This window comes from Euleptes europaea, chromosome 16 (assembly GCF_029931775.1).
Source record: "Euleptes europaea isolate rEulEur1 chromosome 16, rEulEur1.hap1, whole genome shotgun sequence".
Taxonomy (NCBI): Eukaryota; Metazoa; Chordata; class Lepidosauria; order Squamata; family Sphaerodactylidae; genus Euleptes; species Euleptes europaea.
The window spans coordinates 48,177,213-48,196,100 of record NC_079327.1 but is presented as its reverse complement, the minus strand read 5'-3'; the positions used below and the strand labels follow the sequence as shown (position 1 = coordinate 48,196,100).

Genomic DNA, 18,888 nt, shown 5'->3' with positions numbered 1-18,888 from the left:
TGCCACTTATGCAATAAAGTAAATTGCAGGGACAATAAAAATCCAGCAAGGACTACTTTTACACATAACTTTGGCCAAAGGGGTGATGTTACTTCCAAAGTGACTCCGGGCGAAAACGCATGGTCATTTTATCCTCCTTTAATCCCTGTTTTAGCCAGGATCGAACGCACATTAGGCGAAACGCATGTGTTCGATCCTGGCTGAATCCTGGCTGAAACAGGGATTAAAGGAGGATAAAGCAACCATGCGTTTTCGCCCTCCATGATGATCTGGGCTCGTCATCTAGGTTCCATGTCAGTCAGTCCAGATATGCAAATGCTTCTGACTATGAGGTCCATCCTGATGCCATATTTATATATAGAAGCCACATCCTCAGCCTTTTTGAGGTCTTGTATCTGCTTGAGAATGTATTTGTACTCCTAGGGCAGAATGTTTATGCTGGATGTACTGGGCATACCCAGACCAGTTTGGGAGAAATTGCAGGGACAGTGGCACCACTCTGTTAAAAGTAAATGTACATAAGGCCTAGGATATCATTACGGGACCCCCTGGCCACTGGCGGGGGTAGGCGGGGATAGGGTTGCCAGCTCCAGGTTGGGAAATTCCTGGAGATTTTGGGGTGGAGCCTGGGGAAGACAGGGACCTCAGTGGGGTACAATGCCATAGATCCCACCCTCCAAAGCATCCATGTTCTCCAGGGGAACTGATCTCTGTCGTCTGGAGAAAAGCTGTAATTCCGGACGATCCGCAGGCGCCACCTGGAGACTGGCATCCCTAATCAGGAAGGTTACATTTCCTGAATCAGAATGATATATTTCACAGTTATTTTGTTTAATTAGGATCTCATCAAAGGTCTGCACACAAATGATGGCTCAAATCCAGAGATGTACACATGTGAAAGAACTGTATGTACAGTTAGAGATTTAATGTGTGTTCTTGTTACAGCAGTTCCTACTGCTGAAGAAACCAGTCTAGTTTTGCTTTGTTCTCAACTCCAGTAGGTACATGCAAGCTAGGGTTGTGGTCTAGTTAAGGGGCAAGCTAAAGCTGTGTGAAAAATAATAGTAAAGAAAATGAGGGAGGATTTTCTTTTATCCTGGTAGTGGTTTTTGTCTCCAAGTTGCTACTCAAGGAGTAGATATAGTGTGTGCACAGATGCACCTGTTTCCACACACATTCATAGAGGAAAGAAAGAAAAAGAACCTGCATGATTAAAGCCTAAAATAGGTAGGATGCATGGAGAGAGAAACAGGTGGGTATTTTTTTGGGGGGGGGGGTTAGTAGGAATTTGAGCAGAAAGGGTGCCGGAGAAAAAGGGGTTAAGCCATCTCACTACATGCTGTCATTCTTCTATTCCTACTCGCATTTCTCCAAACTGAAGACGAAGAAGAGTTGGTTTTTATATGCCTATTTTCTCTACCTTTTTAAGGAGAATCAAACCGGTTTACAATCTCCTTCCCTTCCTCTCCCCAATGTTATGGGCTCCAACGAGACCCTGGCAATCCTGGGACACCCCACACACATGGTGTACAGAGTCACAGCTGGTGCGCAAGGTTGGCACAGTACTGTGTAGCCAGGGATGACATGAATCTCCTGGCATCCATCTTGAACATAAGAGCATAAGAACATAAGAAAGGTCCTGCCTTCTTTCCAAGCTAAACAGCTTTAAGCGTCTTAACCGCTCCCCATAGGACAGTTGCTCTAGTCCCCTAATCATTTTGGTTGCTCTTTTCTGCACCTTCTCAAGCTCTGTAATATCCTTTTTTAGGTGTGGTGATCAGAACTGTACACAGTATTCCAAGTGTGGTATCACCATAGATTTGTACAAGGGCAGTATGATAGCAGCAGTTTTATTCTCTATTCCTTGTCTAATTATGGCCAGCATGGAATTTGCCTTTTTTACAGCAGCCACACACTGGGTTGACATCTTCATTGAGCTATCCACTACCACCCCAAGATCCCTTTCTTGGTCTGTCGCTGCCAGCACAGATCCCATCAGTGCATATGTGAACTTGGGATTTTTTGCCCCAATGTGCATCACTTTACACTTACTCACATTGAATCTCATTTGCCATTTTAATGCCCATTCTTCCAGTATGCAGAGATCCTTCTGGAGCTCTTCACAGTCCGATTTTGTTTTAACCACCCTAAATAATTTGGTGTCATCTGCAAACTTGGCTACTTCACTGTTTAACTCCAACTCCAGGTCATTGATGAACAGGTTGAAAAGCATCGGTCCCAACACAAATCCCTGAGGCACCCCACTGCTCACATCCCGCCACTGTGAGAACTGACCATTGATTCCTACTCTCTGCTTTTTCAGCCAGCTCTCAATCCATAAGACGACTTGTCTTCTTATCCCATGACTATGAAGTTTGCTTAGCAGTCTTTGGTGGGGGACTTTGTCAAAAGCTTTTTGGAAATCCAAATACACAATATCCACAGGCTCATTCCTGTCCACATGCTTATTGACGCTATCAAAAACTCTAATAGGTTAGTGAGCCAGGACCTACCCTTATAGAAGCCATGTTGGGTTTTGCCCAGCAGACCTTGCCCTTCTATATGCTTGACAATTCTATCTTTAATAATGCTTTCCACTAATTTACCTGGAACAGACGTTAAGCTAACTGGCCTGTAATTTCCTGGGTCCCCCCGGAACCTTTTTTTTTTATAAATGGGTGTTACATTGGCCATTCTCCAGTCCTCAGGTACAGAGGCTGATCGAAGGGACATATTACATATCTTTGTTAGAAGTTCAGCAATTTCCCATTTTAGTTCTTGAAGAACTCTAGGATGAATACCGTCTGGTCCCTGTTGTCAGACTCAGGGGTTTGTCCTCAGCATCTCTCAAGCAAAACGCAGCCAGGCAAAGGCTCTGAAGCAGTTTAGACTTTATTAGGAGCAAAAGTAGACAAAGTAAGAAGCCGACTGCCTCCTGGGCATACAAGGCTACTAATAAGGAATCAGGGCAATGATACATAGTTAAAATGCATAGCAGACTTCAACGATGGACAGGCAAAGGTAAACAGGCAAGTAGAAATTATGATAAGCTTTCTCATGGTAGGAAGACATAACATGGCTATGCAGCTGTGGTAGTTGAGGTAAACAGGATAGACATATCATACTGGGCATAGAAAGCGGGATACAGCTACTATACAAAGACATGAGAACTAGGCGCATGTGACCAGGGCCTTGACATCGAGCCAAACTCTGGCCTGCTCGGATCAGGAGCCAGCAGGGAGCAAGGTCAGGCTAAGGCTGAGAGGCAGGGCCTGACACCTGTGACTTTTTAGTTTGCAGTTTGTCTAGACGTTCTAGACAAACTGTTACCACTATTTGCCTCAGTTCTTCATTTCCCCTCTCCAAAATCTCTGTTCAGGAGAAGGAATCTGCCCTGTATCTTCAACAGTGAAGACAGATGAGAAGAATTCATTTAGTTTTTCAGCAATCGCTTTATCCTCCCTTAGAGTTCCTTTACTCCCATTGTCATCCAGTGGTCCAACCGCTTCCCTAGCTGGTTTCCTACTCCTAATATACTTGAAAAATTTCTTATTGTTTGTTTTGATGTGTTTAGCAATATACCCCTCAAAATCTTTTTTTGCATCTCTAATTATCTGCTTGCATTTCCTTTGTGCAAGTTTGTGTTTGCTTCTGTTCGCCTCGTTTGGGCAAACCTTCCAGTCTCTGAAGGAAGACTTTTTTTCTCTAATTGCTTCCTTCACCTTACCCATTAGCCATGGTGGTGACCTCTTGGACTTATTACTACCTTTCCTGACCTGCGGTATACAAGCTAGCTGAGCCTCTAGTAATGTGGACTTGAGTAACCCCCCAAGCCTTTTCAAGAGATTTAACCCTCTCAACTGTTCCTTTCAACTTCCTCTTTACCAGTTTTTTTCATTTTAGAGAAGTTCCCTTTTTTAAAGTCAAAGGTAATTGTGTGAGATTTCCCAGTCACTTTCCCACTTGCATATAAATTAAATTTGATGCCATTGTGATCACTATTGCCAACTGGCTCAATCCACATCCCGCACTAAGTCACTGGCAGCACCACAGAGTATTAAATCCAGGATTGGCTCCCCTCTGGTTGGGTCTATGACCAACTGTTCGAGGGCACAGTCATTTAAGATGTCTAAAGATGCATACACAATAATCAGGGTGTATGGCAAGGACTGGAATTTATTATTAAAATAATCCATAAGGAGCCCCCATCTTTATATGTTTCTTCAATGAGGCCTGTCATTTTCCTATGTCCTATATTTTAAATAGTGCCTACATCTTAAACAAGCAAATATTACATTGGGCAGGTTGGTTAGCCACCCAGATCACAAGGCACATAAAAAGCAAAACTTGTTCATAGGTGGCAACAGTGCTCTGAAGCAGCAGGAGCTCATCAACAGTCTGGCATGGCTGAAAGGAGGGAATGATCTCAGCACAGGATTCCAGAGAAGTAGCTACCAGAGCCGACAGGAGTCGGCACCTCGATTCATTGTAGTATTTGCTGGGCAGCTAAAAGCTTTCTGGAACTCTTCAAAGTTACTCATGGCACCAATAACTCTAGAGAGAGAAAAATAAGATAAACGTTAACGTGAGTTAAGTGACATAGGAGTTAAGGTTCTTCACAATAGCTGGATTTCTGGAGATTTTGTTTGTTCCTGCCGAGTAGTTCACAGAGCAGTTGTAATGAGGAGAGGAGAACAAAATAAGCACGGCTGTAAATAACTTTTTCCCTGGGAGTACAAACTACTGAAATTGTGCCCCTGTCTACCCTACTCCCTACCCCAGCAGGGGCAGGTTATGCAAGCATTTGCCTTTGATAAAAGAAGTAAAACCACAGCAACTGCACAGCCATGCCTGTAACACTTTGATGATGCAGTACAGATAAGAGAAGCTTGAGGGTGTCTTCCCAGCAGCATTCATAATGATATATACTTCTAGTCTCCTTTTTATTAATCTGCTTCCTAAAGTAAATAACACTAATCTTGTCAATCCCCCTTCACACTGCTCTTTATGCATTCTCTTAATTATGCTAGTCACCCCTTGTCAGAACTGCCTTCAGATCAGCAATTTCATTCTGGAGATGGGGTGACCAATTAAGCACACAATATTCTTGACGAGGTTATTTCATTACTTTGTATAATGGTATTGTAATCCACCGTATTATTTTTCATCCTGGCTTTTTCTGCATTATGATATCTTGCTTGTTCATTGCATGCAGTGGCATATTAAACAGAAATCTTGACAGTGGCACCTGTAATTTTATCCTGATCTTTTTCCTGAGTTGCTGTTATGATCACACTATTGGTGTGATCATAATCTGTATTTTATGTTCACATTCACTATGTGTGGTTTCTAGAAAGAGCAGCTCATTTAACACCTTTGGTCAGCTGCCTCTCCATCTTTTCACCGTCTTGTTTGATGTCCCCCTTTAAAACTAGCTTTTGCCGTTTAGCTTCACTGCCTGACTCTTTGAAGAAAGCATGTATCACTGAAATTTGAATTTTCTAATCCACTGAGGTACTGTAACCTTTTCTATCTCATGTCTCCCTCATTCTGCAGGAAGTGGACATTTTGGGAATTCAACCTTTGAGAGCATAGATAAGCAAGGTGAAAGGGGAGTCCTGTCACCTTCCTGGTGAAAGGAACTGTGCCATCAAGTAATATAATCAGTTTGTTGGGACACCAGAGTCACTTATAGATAAAAGTGGAGATCCAGAGGACTTCAAGTTGTTATACTTTAAGATTTTTTTCTGCTCTTCATCCAGTGAGCTCAGGTTAGCATTCACTTTTTTTCTCACATAGTTAGGCTAGACTGAAAGAGAGTGTCCAGCTCAAGGTCTCCCAGAGAGCTTCACAGCTATGTAAGAATGTAAACATGGATCGCACCAGTCCTAGTCCAACATTTCAACCACCACATCACACTGGTTCCAACAGCACTGCTGAAATGGAAATCTTAAAAAACATTTGTGATGTGGGTGCAGGAAGACTTCTGCATGGGAAAAAAGCACAACAGCCACATTTATGGGTGTTCTCCATTTCCAGCAGGAAATGCAACATGCTGGACCACCATCAAAATATATCTGACATGGATTAAATCAATATATCCTGAACTCCTGGGCTGGGATCCCAACTGTTTCTAGTTTCACATGCTTGGAGGGAGAGGAGGGTCTTTTGGGCTTTGGGTTTTATTTCATATTACACAGCAACCTGCTTTGAAACTCAGGGGACTTTGAAAAGCAAATTATGGTATGACCGTTTAAAGAAAAAAATGCACAAAAAACTTGAGAGGGCCGTGTGCTCACTAGCCTCTGGGTATGCCTAAAGTAGCTGTTTGGATCCGAGCCCCTTTAGCTCAAAGTGTTCATCCACAATTCCTGCCCTACATTAATAGAAATTTACACGCAGATGGCACAGTCTGAATAATTAATTGGTGAAGACCTATTTACGACAACAACTGGTTGGTTTAAGGTCATTTTCGCTGCTATTTTATTATCATGGATATTTTACTGCTGTTTTACTATTTTAATATCACCTTTTGCTGTTTATTCTGCGTGCGATATAATAGTAAAACAAACTAATATTTTAATAAATACATAAAAATATTTGGTTGGAACCTGAGGAATGTGCACGATTGAGAAATCTATTTATGAATAGAGTAACTGTCATTCAAAATGTTTTAGAATGAGCGGTTTCAGAGCAAGATTAAAGCACATGCACTATGGTAAATGGTTTATAGGATATTTCCAGATGTTTGCTTTTCTGCAAGTGGGAAAAATCACCCTTAAAATACCTGAACTGAGGAGGGCTGTGAGCTCCAGTGTAGATTTGCTCTCTGGCAGCTTCTGGTCTAAAGGAATGACATCTCACCTAAAACAAACAAATAAATAAATGGAAAACTCCCCCAGTCTTGCATCATAATTTTATCATGAGTTCTAAATTGGCCCACAGTCTAAACTGAGAATATGCTATTTTAAAAATATATTTCCCTGTCCTAATCAGTGGGATTTTCCGCACTGGGTTTTCGCTGCTGCTTGGTTGCATCAGTTTTTCCTCTCCCTTACATACAATATCAACCGAACCCCATGGCGCAGAGTGGTAAGCTGCAGTATTGCAGTCAAAAGCTCTGCTTACGACCTGAGTTCGATCCCGACAGAAGGCGGTTTCAGGTAGCCAGCTCAAAGCTGACTCAGCCCTTTTATCCTTCTGAGGTCGGCAAAATGAGTGCCCAGCTTGCTGGGGGTGAAGTGTAGATGACTGGGGAAGGCAATGGCAAACCACCCTGTAAAACATAGTCTGCCTAGTAATCATCGGGATGTGATGTCACCCCGTGGGTCAGTAATGATCTGGTGCTTGCACAGGGGACTACCTTTACTACATACAATATCATTTTGTTGCAAAGGTAGTCTGAAAAAAACACACAGGAAAAAACTCCCAAGAAAAACTGGGAGGGCAACAAATGACAAGTAAGGGAAAGGAAAAATCAGTGCAGTTAAGAAGCCGAGCAGCAGCAAAAACCTGGTGCAGAAAAGCCCATAGACATTAATTGCCGCTCAACTATGCAAGAAACCAAACTGTGCTTTTAAAAAAACCAGGTACTAGGAAATTTTACACAATTCAAGAAAAGCAGCACAGTCTTGAAAGAGGGAAGACACTATGGCCGTTAACGCATGGGTGCTTTCTCCCTCTTTTCTCCCGGGCATGCAGCGAATTGGCAAGGTCCCCACGCATGTGCTTTCCACAAGCGCGCGTTGACCCCTCTGCCTTTCGCTACATTCCCGGGAGAACTAATTCCTCTGTTATTGCGACTTAAATGAATGTCGCGCAACAGAGGAAGGAGCTCGCCCGTGCGTGCCAGGCGCCCGGATCGACTCCCCACCGGGAGACTTCTGGGCCCTGGCAGCAGCGGCGGCGGCTCCTTTCCCTGCCGGGAGGAAGACACTACCCAGCCCCGGCAGGGAGAGCAGCAGCGGCGGCTCCTGTTCCTCCCCTAACCCCCCACTCCCGCCTCTCTCTCCCCCTCTCCCCACACTGCCCCCCCACCGGCGTTTGAAGCTCACCTCCGAGCAGCCTGCCCGGTGAAGGTTTGTGGCGGCGGGAAGTGCGCAGACCTGGCGCGCCAGAAGGGGGCTGCCGCCTCTTGCCCTCTGACAGCAGGGATCCAGGCAGCAGGCTGCTTGGAGGTGAGCTTCAAACGCCGGCCGGGGGGGGGAGGGGGGGAGGAAAAGGTGCCGCCGCTGCTTTCCTGGCCAGGGCCGGGCAGTGACTTCTACCTGGGGGAAAAGCAGCCGAATTTGTTTGTCCCTGTTTTATGTCCCCGTGCGTTCAATTTTTTGAATGCAAGAACATAAACGTGAGATACACCGAGGACAAATAAATTTGATTATGGCCATGCGTTAATGGCCTATATAATTCTCAAGCTTGTTTTGTGAGATTTTTAACCCAATGACTTGGGCAAGGACTTTTATATAGTCTCTCTTAGCTAGTGTTGGAAGTGAAGGACTTTTCAATGTAGTCTCATACTTCAGAGGAAAACTATAGATCCAGTGAGCTAGAGAGGTCAGGACCCTTCCTTTCCACTGATCAGGTGCTGTCCCTTTGATGTATAGATTGCTACGCTCAGGGAGATAGTTTCAGAGGGTAGCTGTGTTGGTGTGAAGTATAGAACAGTTAGATTTAAGTCCAAAAGCACCTTAGAGACCAACAAGAGTTTTAGGGGCTAAGCTGTCGAGAGTCAAAGTTCTCTTCATCTACTGTGTCTATTCTAGTTTAGCTAGTTAGTTTAGAATGCTATCTGTACTCTATCCTGTCTAGAGTGGAATTCCTTATAACGAAGGATTCATATTAGTTTATTGAGATAAAAAGGATCTGTGTGAACTTTATTTCCTCAGCAGCAGCACAGGTTCCTCTGTGCCATCTGCACTCTGCATTCTTACAGGGAGCCCCCCCCCCCTTTTTTTTTTTTTTTTTTTTTACATTTCACATTATGAGTTTATCATAATGAGGAGCACCATAACCCAAATGGCTCTTCATTACCCTCCTTGAACTGCTACAAATCACCTGTTTCCTTCCAGGGCTAATAACAGTCATGGTCTTATCTACTTTCAGGAACAGACAATGGGAATTGGCAGAAGGAAAGGAAACAGGTGAAAGTTACAAAAAAGTAAGTTGAACTCAAGGTCTGAGTTAATACAGTTTTGTAATCAAGCAGAATTGTCTGTTCACTGCACAGCGAACAGCTAAATATGCACATCCATTCTGAAAGGCCATATTTTACTACTTACATGAGCATAACTCAAAAAGAAGAGCTGATTGTGGGTGAAGTCAATGCCGGGTAATAGGGCCTCTTCCTCTCCTTGTCTCTTTTCTTCAATCCACTTCCTGTATGCCTGATGACAAGTACAATGAGAGCACCTGAGTAGGTATGAAGTTTACCAGCCCTTGTTACTGCAACATTGTGCTTTAAATTTTTTGGTGAGATTAGAAGCAATAGAGCTGCCTACCCTGAAAGCCTCTCGCAAACCGCCATTATCTGCAATGTTTTCTGCCAATGTCCTCTTTCCTTTTATCTGAAGGATTAAAATAAATAAATAATTATAAGTGATTTTCCTACCTTTTGCTTCATAACTGCTCCCTGCCATGGCCTGTCAACTCTCTGGCTTCTGAAAGAGAATTCCCACCAGCAACCCCCCCCCCCCATCCTCCTCTGCTGCTCAGCAGGCCAGTGTGGGGGGTGAGGGAGAAAACTGCCATCCTAGCGATGCCATAAAGTCATTTCTGGGCTGAATCTGGAAGTGATTTCATGACACTATAGGATTCTGCTGAACCCAAGAGCGGCGTGCTGCCACTTCTGGTTTCAGCCCAGAAATGGCATCATACCATCAATGCAGCAATGCCCTTTATTTCCTGCACCTCAGTCTCCTGCCAGGTGCAAGCTGCTGGCTGACAACTCTACCCCTGCCCCATGCAACTATTTCCATGGTACTGGAAAAGAATAATGAAAGACATATGCAGGAATTTTAAAAAACATACATTCAAGCCAGCATTCTTCCAGTAATAGCTGTTGTACTGATTGATCATGCACTTTGATCTCTCTTTAAATTTTTCTTCTGATTCTGAAGACCACCAAGGATCCAGATTTCCATTCTTGTCATATTTACGTCCTGCATATTTTTAAAGAAAGGATTGTTTTAACATAATTTGTAATTTTTAATATAAAATATGAGGATTGATCAAATAAAAACAGCCACAGATCTGAAAATAGTATATGAATTTTGGGTGATGAATTACATCACCCAAAAGACAAAAACAAAACACCTGATTCAAGTATTATAGTCGCAGCAGTATTGTGGTTCTCTAAGATACACAGGACCACACTCCTTAGTGCCTTTGTTTGTCTTAAAAATGGCAGCAGCAAGTGCAGAACCTAATCCTGGCCACTCATCTTTGTTAGCAAATAGCGAGCCAATATTCAGAATCAACAGATGCCTCTGAAGGATGGTCTCATGTAGAAGAATTTTGCATTCTTTAACTCATGTGAAATTTGTGACATACTGAAATAGGACACATCTCACAGCTTGTGACAATGTGCATATCTCCTCCTTTCTCGTTACCTGTCAGTCTTCCTCTCAAGAAACAATCCTCTATTGTGTTGCCTTTCCCTCTAGACAACATTCTCTTTCCACTGTTAGGGTTGTCAGTTCTCCTGCTATAATGAGAGACCTCCTGGCCAGCAGGAGGAAATGGAGGAGAGAAATGGGGTGTAAGCCCATGTAAAGGAAATACACCCTGCATTTCCTTTTGCTACAATACTGCACAACATTGGCTCAAACTTTAATTCAGGCTGCGGCCTAGTTACCCCTAGCAAATGCATTTCAAAGCTCTGTTTGTAATCTGTGAGAGCGGGGGGGAAGGAACTCTCTCAAACCCCCTTCCCTTTGAAGCTTGCTCACTGATAGCCCATCTGTCTCCAAGGTGATACATCCTGTCACACCTTAGCCCTCGCTGACTCTTGGGGTCTCCTGATGATTTGCATTTACTGCAGGAATGCAATTTATCCCTTGTCTTCAAAGAGTTGGCTAGTGACATGACATATATGAAATTGGTTTGTTGTTTTCCTGAGGAATTCATTGGCTGCTTGATCACCAGCTGACGAATTCGGAAGGTATAAGAATAAACTTCTTCTGATATAGTTTTCATGGAGTTTTGGGGACATGCTGACATGGCCTCATGCTGTATCACTTTGCCCCAGGGAGAAGGGGCAAGATGGGAACAATCCTTACAATTGGAAATCTGGTAATGACTTGGCTACAAGTAGGGCTGTCAAAAAAAAAATTAGGTACAGTTCGGATTCGGCCGAATTTGACCCTTGTGGGGTCGGTACGTGCCGAAGTCCGAACTCCCCCGCTTCGGATCCCCGGTAATTCGGGGGGATCCGGAGTTCGGGGGGAAATTCGGCCGAAGCGCGCTTTCAGGGATTCCCTGAAGGCGCGCGGGGGCCCTTTAAACTCATCTGAGCCTCCCAGCCGGGAGGCGCAGATGAGTTTCAATGACAGCCCGCCTCCCTTCTGCGGGCTACCCTGAAGGGGGGGGGGGCTGTCATTGAAACTCATCTGCGCCTCCCGCCCGGGAGGCGCAGATGAGTTTCAATGACAGCCCGCCTCCCTTCTGCGGGCTACCCTGAAGGGGGGGGGCTGTCATTGAAACTCATCTGCGCCTCCCGCCCGGGAGGCGCAGATGAGTTTCAATGACAGCCCGCCTCCCTTCTGCGGGCTACCCTTAAGGGGGGGGGGCTGTCATTGAAACTCATCTGCGCCTCCCGCCCGGGAGGCGCAGATGAGTTTCAATGACAGCCCGCCTCCCTTCTGCGGGCTACCCTTAAGGGGGGGGGGCTGTCATTGAAACTCAACTGCGCCTCCCGCCCGGGAGGCGCAGATGAGTTTCAATGACAGCCCGCCTCCCTTCTGCGGGCTACCCTGAAGGGGGGGGGGGCTGTCATTGAAACTCATCTGCGCCTCCCGCCCGGGAGGCGCAGATGAGTTTCAATGACAGCCCGCCTCCCTTCTGCGGGCTACCCTGAAGGGGGGGGCTGTCATTGAAACTCATCTGCGCCTCCCGCCCGGGAGGCGCAGATGAGTTTCAATGACAGCCCGCCTCCCTTCTGCAAGCTACCCTTAAGGGGGGGGGGCTGTCATTGAAACTCAACTGCGCCTCCCGCCCGGGAGGCGCAGATGAGTTTCAATGACAGCCCGCCTCCCTTCTGCGGGCTACCCTGAAGGGGGGGCTGTCATTGAAACTCATCTGCGCCTCCCGCCCGGGAGGCGCAGATGAGTTTCAATGACAGCCCGCCCCCCTTCAGCGGGCTACCCTGAAGGGGGGGGCTGTCATTGAAACTCATCTGCGCCTCCCGCCCGGGAGGCGCAGATGAGTTTCAATGACAGCCCGCCTCCCTTCTGCGGGCTACCCTGAAGGGGGGGGCTGTCATTGAAACTCATCTGCGCCTCCCGCCCGGGAGGCGCAGATGAGTTTCAATGACAGCCCGCCCCCCTTCAGCGGGCTACCCTGAAGGGGGGGGCTGTCATTGAAACTCATCTGCGCCTCCCGCCCGGGAGGCGCAGATGAGTTTCAATGACAGCCCGCCTCCCTTCTGCGGGCTACCCTGAAGGGGGGGGCTGTCATTGAAACTCATCTGCGCCTCCCGCCCGGGAGGCGCAGATGAGTTTCAATGACAGCCCGCCTCCCTTCTGCGGGCTACCCTGAAGGGGGGGGCTGTCATTGAAACTCATCTGCGCCTCCCGCCCGGGAGGCGCAGATGAGTTTCAATGACAGCCCGCCTCCCTTCTGCGGGCTACCCTGAAGGGGGGGGCTGTCATTGAAACTCATCTGCGCCTCCCGCCCGGGAGGCGCAGATGAGTTTCAATGACAGCCCGCCCCCCTTCAGCGGGCTACCCTGAAGGGGGGGGCTGTCATTGAAACTCATCTGCGCCTCCCGCCCGGGAGGCGCAGATGAGTTTCAATGACAGCCCGCCTCCCTTCTGCGGGCTACCCTGAAGGGGGGGGCTGTCATTGAAACTCATCTGCGCCTCCCGCCCGGGAGGCGCAGATGAGTTTCAATGACAGCCCGCCTCCCTTCTGCGGGCTACCCTGAAGGGGGGGGGCTGTCATTGAAACTCATCTGCGCCTCCCGCCCGGGAGGCGCAGATGAGTTTCAATGACAGCCCGCCCCCCTTCTGCAAGCTACCCTGAAGGGGGGGGCTGTCATTGAAACTCATCTGCGCCTCCCGCCCGGGAGGCGCAGATGAGTTTCAATGACAGCCCGCCTCCCTTCTGCGGGCTACCGTGAAGGGGGGGGCTGTCATTGAAACTCATCTGCGCCTCCCGCCCGGGAGGTGCAGATGAGTTTCAATGACAGCCCGCCTCCCTTCAGGGGAGCCCGCTGAAGGGAGGTGGGCTGCCCTTTAAACTGATCTGAGCCTCCCAGCTGGGAGGCGCAGATCAGTTTAAAGGGCAGCCCGCGCCTTTCAGCGGGCTCCCCTGAAGGGGGGGCCGAATTGGCTGAATTTATTCGCGAACTCCCGAACTCGCTGAATTCGGCCCCCCCGGTTGCCCGCCAGATTTGAGTTCGGATACGTCCGAACTGAAAATCACCGAATCAGGGGAAATTCGGTTGATTTTCAGTTCGGACCGAACCGAATTGACAGCCCTAGCTACAAGTCCTTTTGTCTTTATAACCTCTTGCAAAGCCTCGCCTATCTGCTTAGGAATTACTGTGTAGTTAACAATTGTTAGACTTTCTTGTTTTCATGCTATTTTGCTCTCACAAATAATTTCCTTTCTGTAACGAGCACATTTTATTAAATAAACTTATAGACTTTATATTGAAGTCTGAGAAACCTTTTTTGGGTCTCAGGGCTAAATCCAAGTGCCTGAGTGTGTGTGTGTGTGAGAAACCACCTACTCTAGTGTTTTGTGGCAATAAGCCTCCCCTGGCAGAAGCTGTACTCTGCAGGGACGGTTTTTGCTTGTTTTGACTTTTGGGAAACTGGCTGGGGAAGAGTAGCTCTCAGCTCATCCCTGGGAAAGCCAGCCCTTTGGAATTGAGAGCTGGTGGCGAAATACCTGTACTACGCTCAAAGGGGGAATCCTGGAGCACAGTAAGGAATTTGGGTTTCCTTAGGGAAACATTTGGTGACTTTGAACTACAGAGGAATCGGCCTGCTGGAGAGCAGACAGAGTCTCCTTGACAAGGTAGCAGAGTCTATCCGCATTGTGCTTTAGGGAGAGTCCTGAAGCCCAGTGGGGAGTTTGGCAACTTTTGACCCAAGGAGGTACCGGTTTTGCTGGAGGGCAGGCCGGACCTCCTTGACATGGTGGCAGCGTGCGTGATCTGAATTGGGACCCTAAAAGGTTTCTTTGAACTAATTTTGTGCTGAAATTACAGCGTGGAGCAATAGCAAGTGTTTATTGTTTTGGAAGTGTGAGTTAGGATTTGACAATGACGACAGGCAAGCTTCCACCTGAGAGGCGAGAGGAAAGCAGCCTGGAGACGGTCGACCAGACCGGCCTTTTGGAAGAAACGGTAGCTGAACCCACTATTTGGACTTACCCGAAGGAAGAGTGGGCAAGCCGCTGGAAGGAGAGGCGACTGCGTTTGAATGCCGATAACAACATCGGTGAGCAACCTTTGCCCAACACCTTTGCCCTCTTCCCTGATACCTCAAGGGCCGGTGACCCTGACCCTCTGGCCAGCGAGCAGCACCCAGACGCGCTGGAGGAGGAACCCCGGCGCAGTCAGAGGCAAGACGGAGAGCTATGGCTAGAAATGCAATCAAAATGGGAACGCGAATGGGGGCAGCCTCGGAAACAGAAGGTGACCCATTACAGCCCGGCTGACTACACCGGTGAGAACGAGAGGGGGAAGGGAAGGACTTTCCAAGCGGATTCCCCTGCAACCCGACCCCGGGAGCTGGAAGAGAGGGGGCGGCCCCACCAGAGAGACTATGTTCGGAGGGAAGATGAGAGGAAACATTCCCCTCACCCCGACCGGGAGCGATCTTACCCCCTGGCCTATAGAAGGGCGGGGGAGAGCCCCAGCCGCAGGACGCCTTCCCCAGAGCGGCACCAAGACCAGCGGAGGGGCGGCCTTGACGGAGGGAGGGAAGACTCTGAGCCCCCGAGACGCCCACAGCGGGGGAGGAGGGGAAGGAGAGACTACTACACTTCGGATGAAGATGAGGATTTCTCTCCCTACCGGGCCCGATCCCAAAGGGACTCTCTTGCAACTTGGAGAGCCAACAAATCTTTGCTACCGCCGTACAAAGATGGGAACGACCTCCTCGCATATTTCTCCCTCTTTGAGGATTTTTGCCTGGATTTTTGTATACCTATGAGACATTGGATGAGGGTTTTGAGGGGTCAAGTCTCTGGGAATCTCCTCGACCTCATGGGTAATTTGCCCCCCCCCATGAAATGCAGGACTATACCAGTTTCAAGAGGCTTGCACAGCAACATTTTGCCCTGTCTGCAGAAGCCTACCGCCGAGCTTTCAGGAAAATAGACCGGTCCACAACAGACACCTTCCCAGCCATGGCCTCGCGGTTATCCCGTAACTTTCAACACTGGATAAGTGCGGAAAATGTGAAAACGTTCCAGGGACTTACGGAGTTAATTCTTCTGGAGCAATTTTATCGTTTGCTTCCGGAAGAATTGACAGCTTTGGTGAAGGACAAAAACCCGGCGACCTTAACAGAGGCGGCTAGTCTCGCAGACCAGATGCGAATGAATCGGCAAAAGCAATTTGGGAAGCCGAGCAACACAGGAGCGCCTTCACGAGGGCCTACTCAGGACCACGGGAAGAAGGCGGGGGGAGGAGAGCGACCTGCGGGAAAGCCAGCAGCAAACCCCCCAGCTGCCGCCGTCCACCAGCGGGTCTCCGTCGAGTCGGGCCTTTGCTTTTACTGCAAAGAAAAAGGCCACAAGAAACAGGATTGCCCTACGTTGAGGGAACGGGAGAAAAAGAAAACACCCCCCACCCCTGCTCCTCGAGTCCGGCTGGTGGAAGCGACGCGACAGCCTACAGCGGAGCACAGGGAAACAGAGATCAGCGCTGACAGGTGTGAACCGGCAGCAGCGGTTTCAAGTAACCCCGAGGATCAACTGAGACCGGAGGAAGGACAACGCGAGCCTGCTCCTGCCCAGCTGACAACTACCATGGAGCCGGTGAGGATGGCTTTCATCGACCCAAGACAACCCTGCTGGTCCAATATGACTTTCAGCTGTGAGTTAAAGGTGAATGATACAACGGTCCTATGGTTAAGGGATTCTGGGTCAGAACTTACTTCTGTTCGTGAAAGTTTGATAGAACCTGATCAACTAAAGGGGGGGCGTGAGATTTGGGTCACACCGTATGCAAGTGAGCCCATCAAAGCCAAAATCGCTTATGCCAGAATTGAATATAAAAATGTGTCAGGAGTTCTGCCTGTCTTGGTGCACAACAAGAACTGTGGACATAAGTGTTTGGTGGGAAATGATTTGGCTTACAAACAGTTTCTCTTTGATAAACAAGACTCTGAGGGAAACGAAGGTGGGGGGGGGAAAGCTCCTCTCCCAATATTGTTGTCACAGCCCTCTCCTCAAGCAGAAAGCCAAGCTGCTACCACCCTTTCTAATGCAGATGATGCAGTTGAGGGGGGAGGGAGGCTGCCCACAGCTTTGCCTTTTGACTCTGACCAAACTGACTTTGTGAAAGCTCAACAGGATGATGACTCTTTGCACTCCTGCAGGGAACAGGCTAAGAAAATGCCTCGAGCTGTTTCAGACAGGAGGGTGAGATTTTACTTTGACAAGGGATTATTGTATAGAGAATTTCACCCCAAAGAGTTGGCAGCAGAGTGCTCTCCACGAAAACAGCTGGTAGTTCCAAAGGTGCACAGGGCAAGTGTGCTACAGATGGCCCATGAATGTGCCTTTGGGGGCCACTTTGGAATCAAGCATACCCTGGAGAAGATCTCCAGGCAGTTTTATTGGCCTGATGTGTATCATGATGTAAAGTTGTATGTGCGAAGGTGTGAAGTGTGCCAAATGGTGGGGCATGACAGAGATCATGCCAGGTACCCCCTGCAGCCTTCCCCCATCGAAGGGGAACCATTTGCAAAGTGGGGGATCGATATCATAGGCCCCTTCAATAAACCCACTAGAACAGGGAAAAAATACATACTTTCCATGGTTGATTTTTGCACCCATTTCTGTGATGCCATCCCCCTGGCCAGCATAACAGCTCCCAGCATTGCTAAGGCCCTGTTAACCCTTTGCTGCTCCTATGGGGTCCCTAAGACCATAGCGAGCGACCTGGGAAGCTCTTTTATGTCTAAATTGGTGCAGCAAGTGTTTGAAATGGCTAACATTGAACATCGTGTAAGCATTGCTTATATTCACTGGTCAAATGGTTTGATCGAACGATTAAACAAAACTATTGGGACTATGCTGAAAAAATATGCTCTGGATCATGAAGCTGATTGGGATCAGAACCTGCTGTTCTTGGTGTGTGCATATAGGGATACTGTGCAGGAAAGCCTGGGCTTCTCCCCAAATGAGTTGGTCTTTGGCAGGTCAATGCGCAGCCCCTTGAATCTGCTAAAGCAGCAGTGGGAGGGAACCCTGGAGGTGGGGCCTCGCTCTGTGTGCGAATATATGAGCAAACTCAGGAATACTTTGAGTGATGTGTGGAAAACTGCCCAGAAGAACCTGAAGAGTGCCCAACAGGTTCAGAAAAAGTATTATGACCGGACTGCTGCTGTCAGAGAATTTGAACCTGGAGACAAAGTACTCATTTTGAGGCATGTGAAGCCAAATAAGCAAACGCTGTCTTGGTTCGGGCCTGGTGAAATCATCAGGAGAGAAAATGAGGTTAACTATCTGGTGGACTGCCCCCAGGAACATTCCAAGCCCTGCCTGTATCATGTAAATTCGCTTAAGAAATACTATGAGAGGGCCCCTGGAATGTTTGCGGTCAAAGCCGAGATTGACGAACAGCCGTTTGATCTCTTGTCCGCATGCAAACAGCCTGGTGGCTTAGAGGAGCTGCTGCTAAGTCCAGCGTTGAGTGTCACACAAGCAGAACAACTTTATGCTCTTTTGAGTAAATTTGGGGACACTTTTTCTAACTTGCCAGGAAAGACCCAGATGGCCAGACATGTAATTAATACTGGTGATGCTTTCCCAGTAGCTGTGCCACCCTACAGAGTGTCCCCTCAGCAGGGGAAGGCTATTGCTGAAGAAATAAAAGCGATGTTGGACATGGGGGTTATAAGACCAAGCACCTCCCCCTGGTGTTCTCCTGTGGTACTGGTAAACAAACCTGATGGTTCCATACGGTTTTGTGTTGACTATAGGAAACTTAATAACCTCACAGTGGCTGACCACTTCCCCATGCCACGCATCGATGACTTGATTGAGAGATTGGGGCGGGCCCAGTACATCAGCTGTTTAGACTTGACTAAAGGGTTTTGGCAGACACCCATGGAGGCCGAGTCCATAGCAAAGACTGCCTTTGCTACTCCCCTCGGACTCTATGAATTTGTTACTCTCCCGTTTGGTCTCCGAAATGCCCCGGCGACCTTTCAAAGGTTAGTCAATTCTCTGCTGAATGGACTCAATGAATTCTCCTGTTCTTACTTAGACGACATAGCCATATACAGCGATACCTGGGAAGACCACCTGGTTCACGTTGAACAAGTTTTGGGGAGGCTGAAGTCTGCAGGCCTAACTGTGAAAGCCCAGAAGTGCCAATTCGGGCTGGGCTCTGTACAATATTTGGGACATGTTGTGGGAAAAGGTCTGATTCAACCCCTTGAAGCCAAGGTCCAAAGTATTCAGGACTGGCCTAGGCCCAAAACG

General features: G+C 47.8%; 1 protein-coding gene across 1 annotated transcript in view; it reads right to left on the bottom strand.

The window, feature by feature from the left end:
- Nucleotides 1–4,333: 4,333 nt before the first annotated feature.
- Nucleotides 4,334–18,888, bottom strand: part of PHEX (phosphate regulating endopeptidase X-linked) — a 154,559-nt gene continuing 140,004 nt past the window's right edge. Inside the window, exons 18-22 of the mRNA XM_056861762.1 lie at nucleotides 10,027–10,157; nucleotides 9,498–9,563; nucleotides 9,279–9,383; nucleotides 6,788–6,864; nucleotides 4,334–4,554 (exon numbers count right to left, since the gene is read on the bottom strand). Coding sequence (XP_056717740.1) covers nucleotides 4,452–4,554; nucleotides 6,788–6,864; nucleotides 9,279–9,383; nucleotides 9,498–9,563; nucleotides 10,027–10,157 — 482 coding nt within the window. The 3' untranslated portion in view covers nucleotides 4,334–4,451. The remainder of the gene's footprint in view (nucleotides 4,555–6,787; nucleotides 6,865–9,278; nucleotides 9,384–9,497; nucleotides 9,564–10,026; nucleotides 10,158–18,888) is intronic.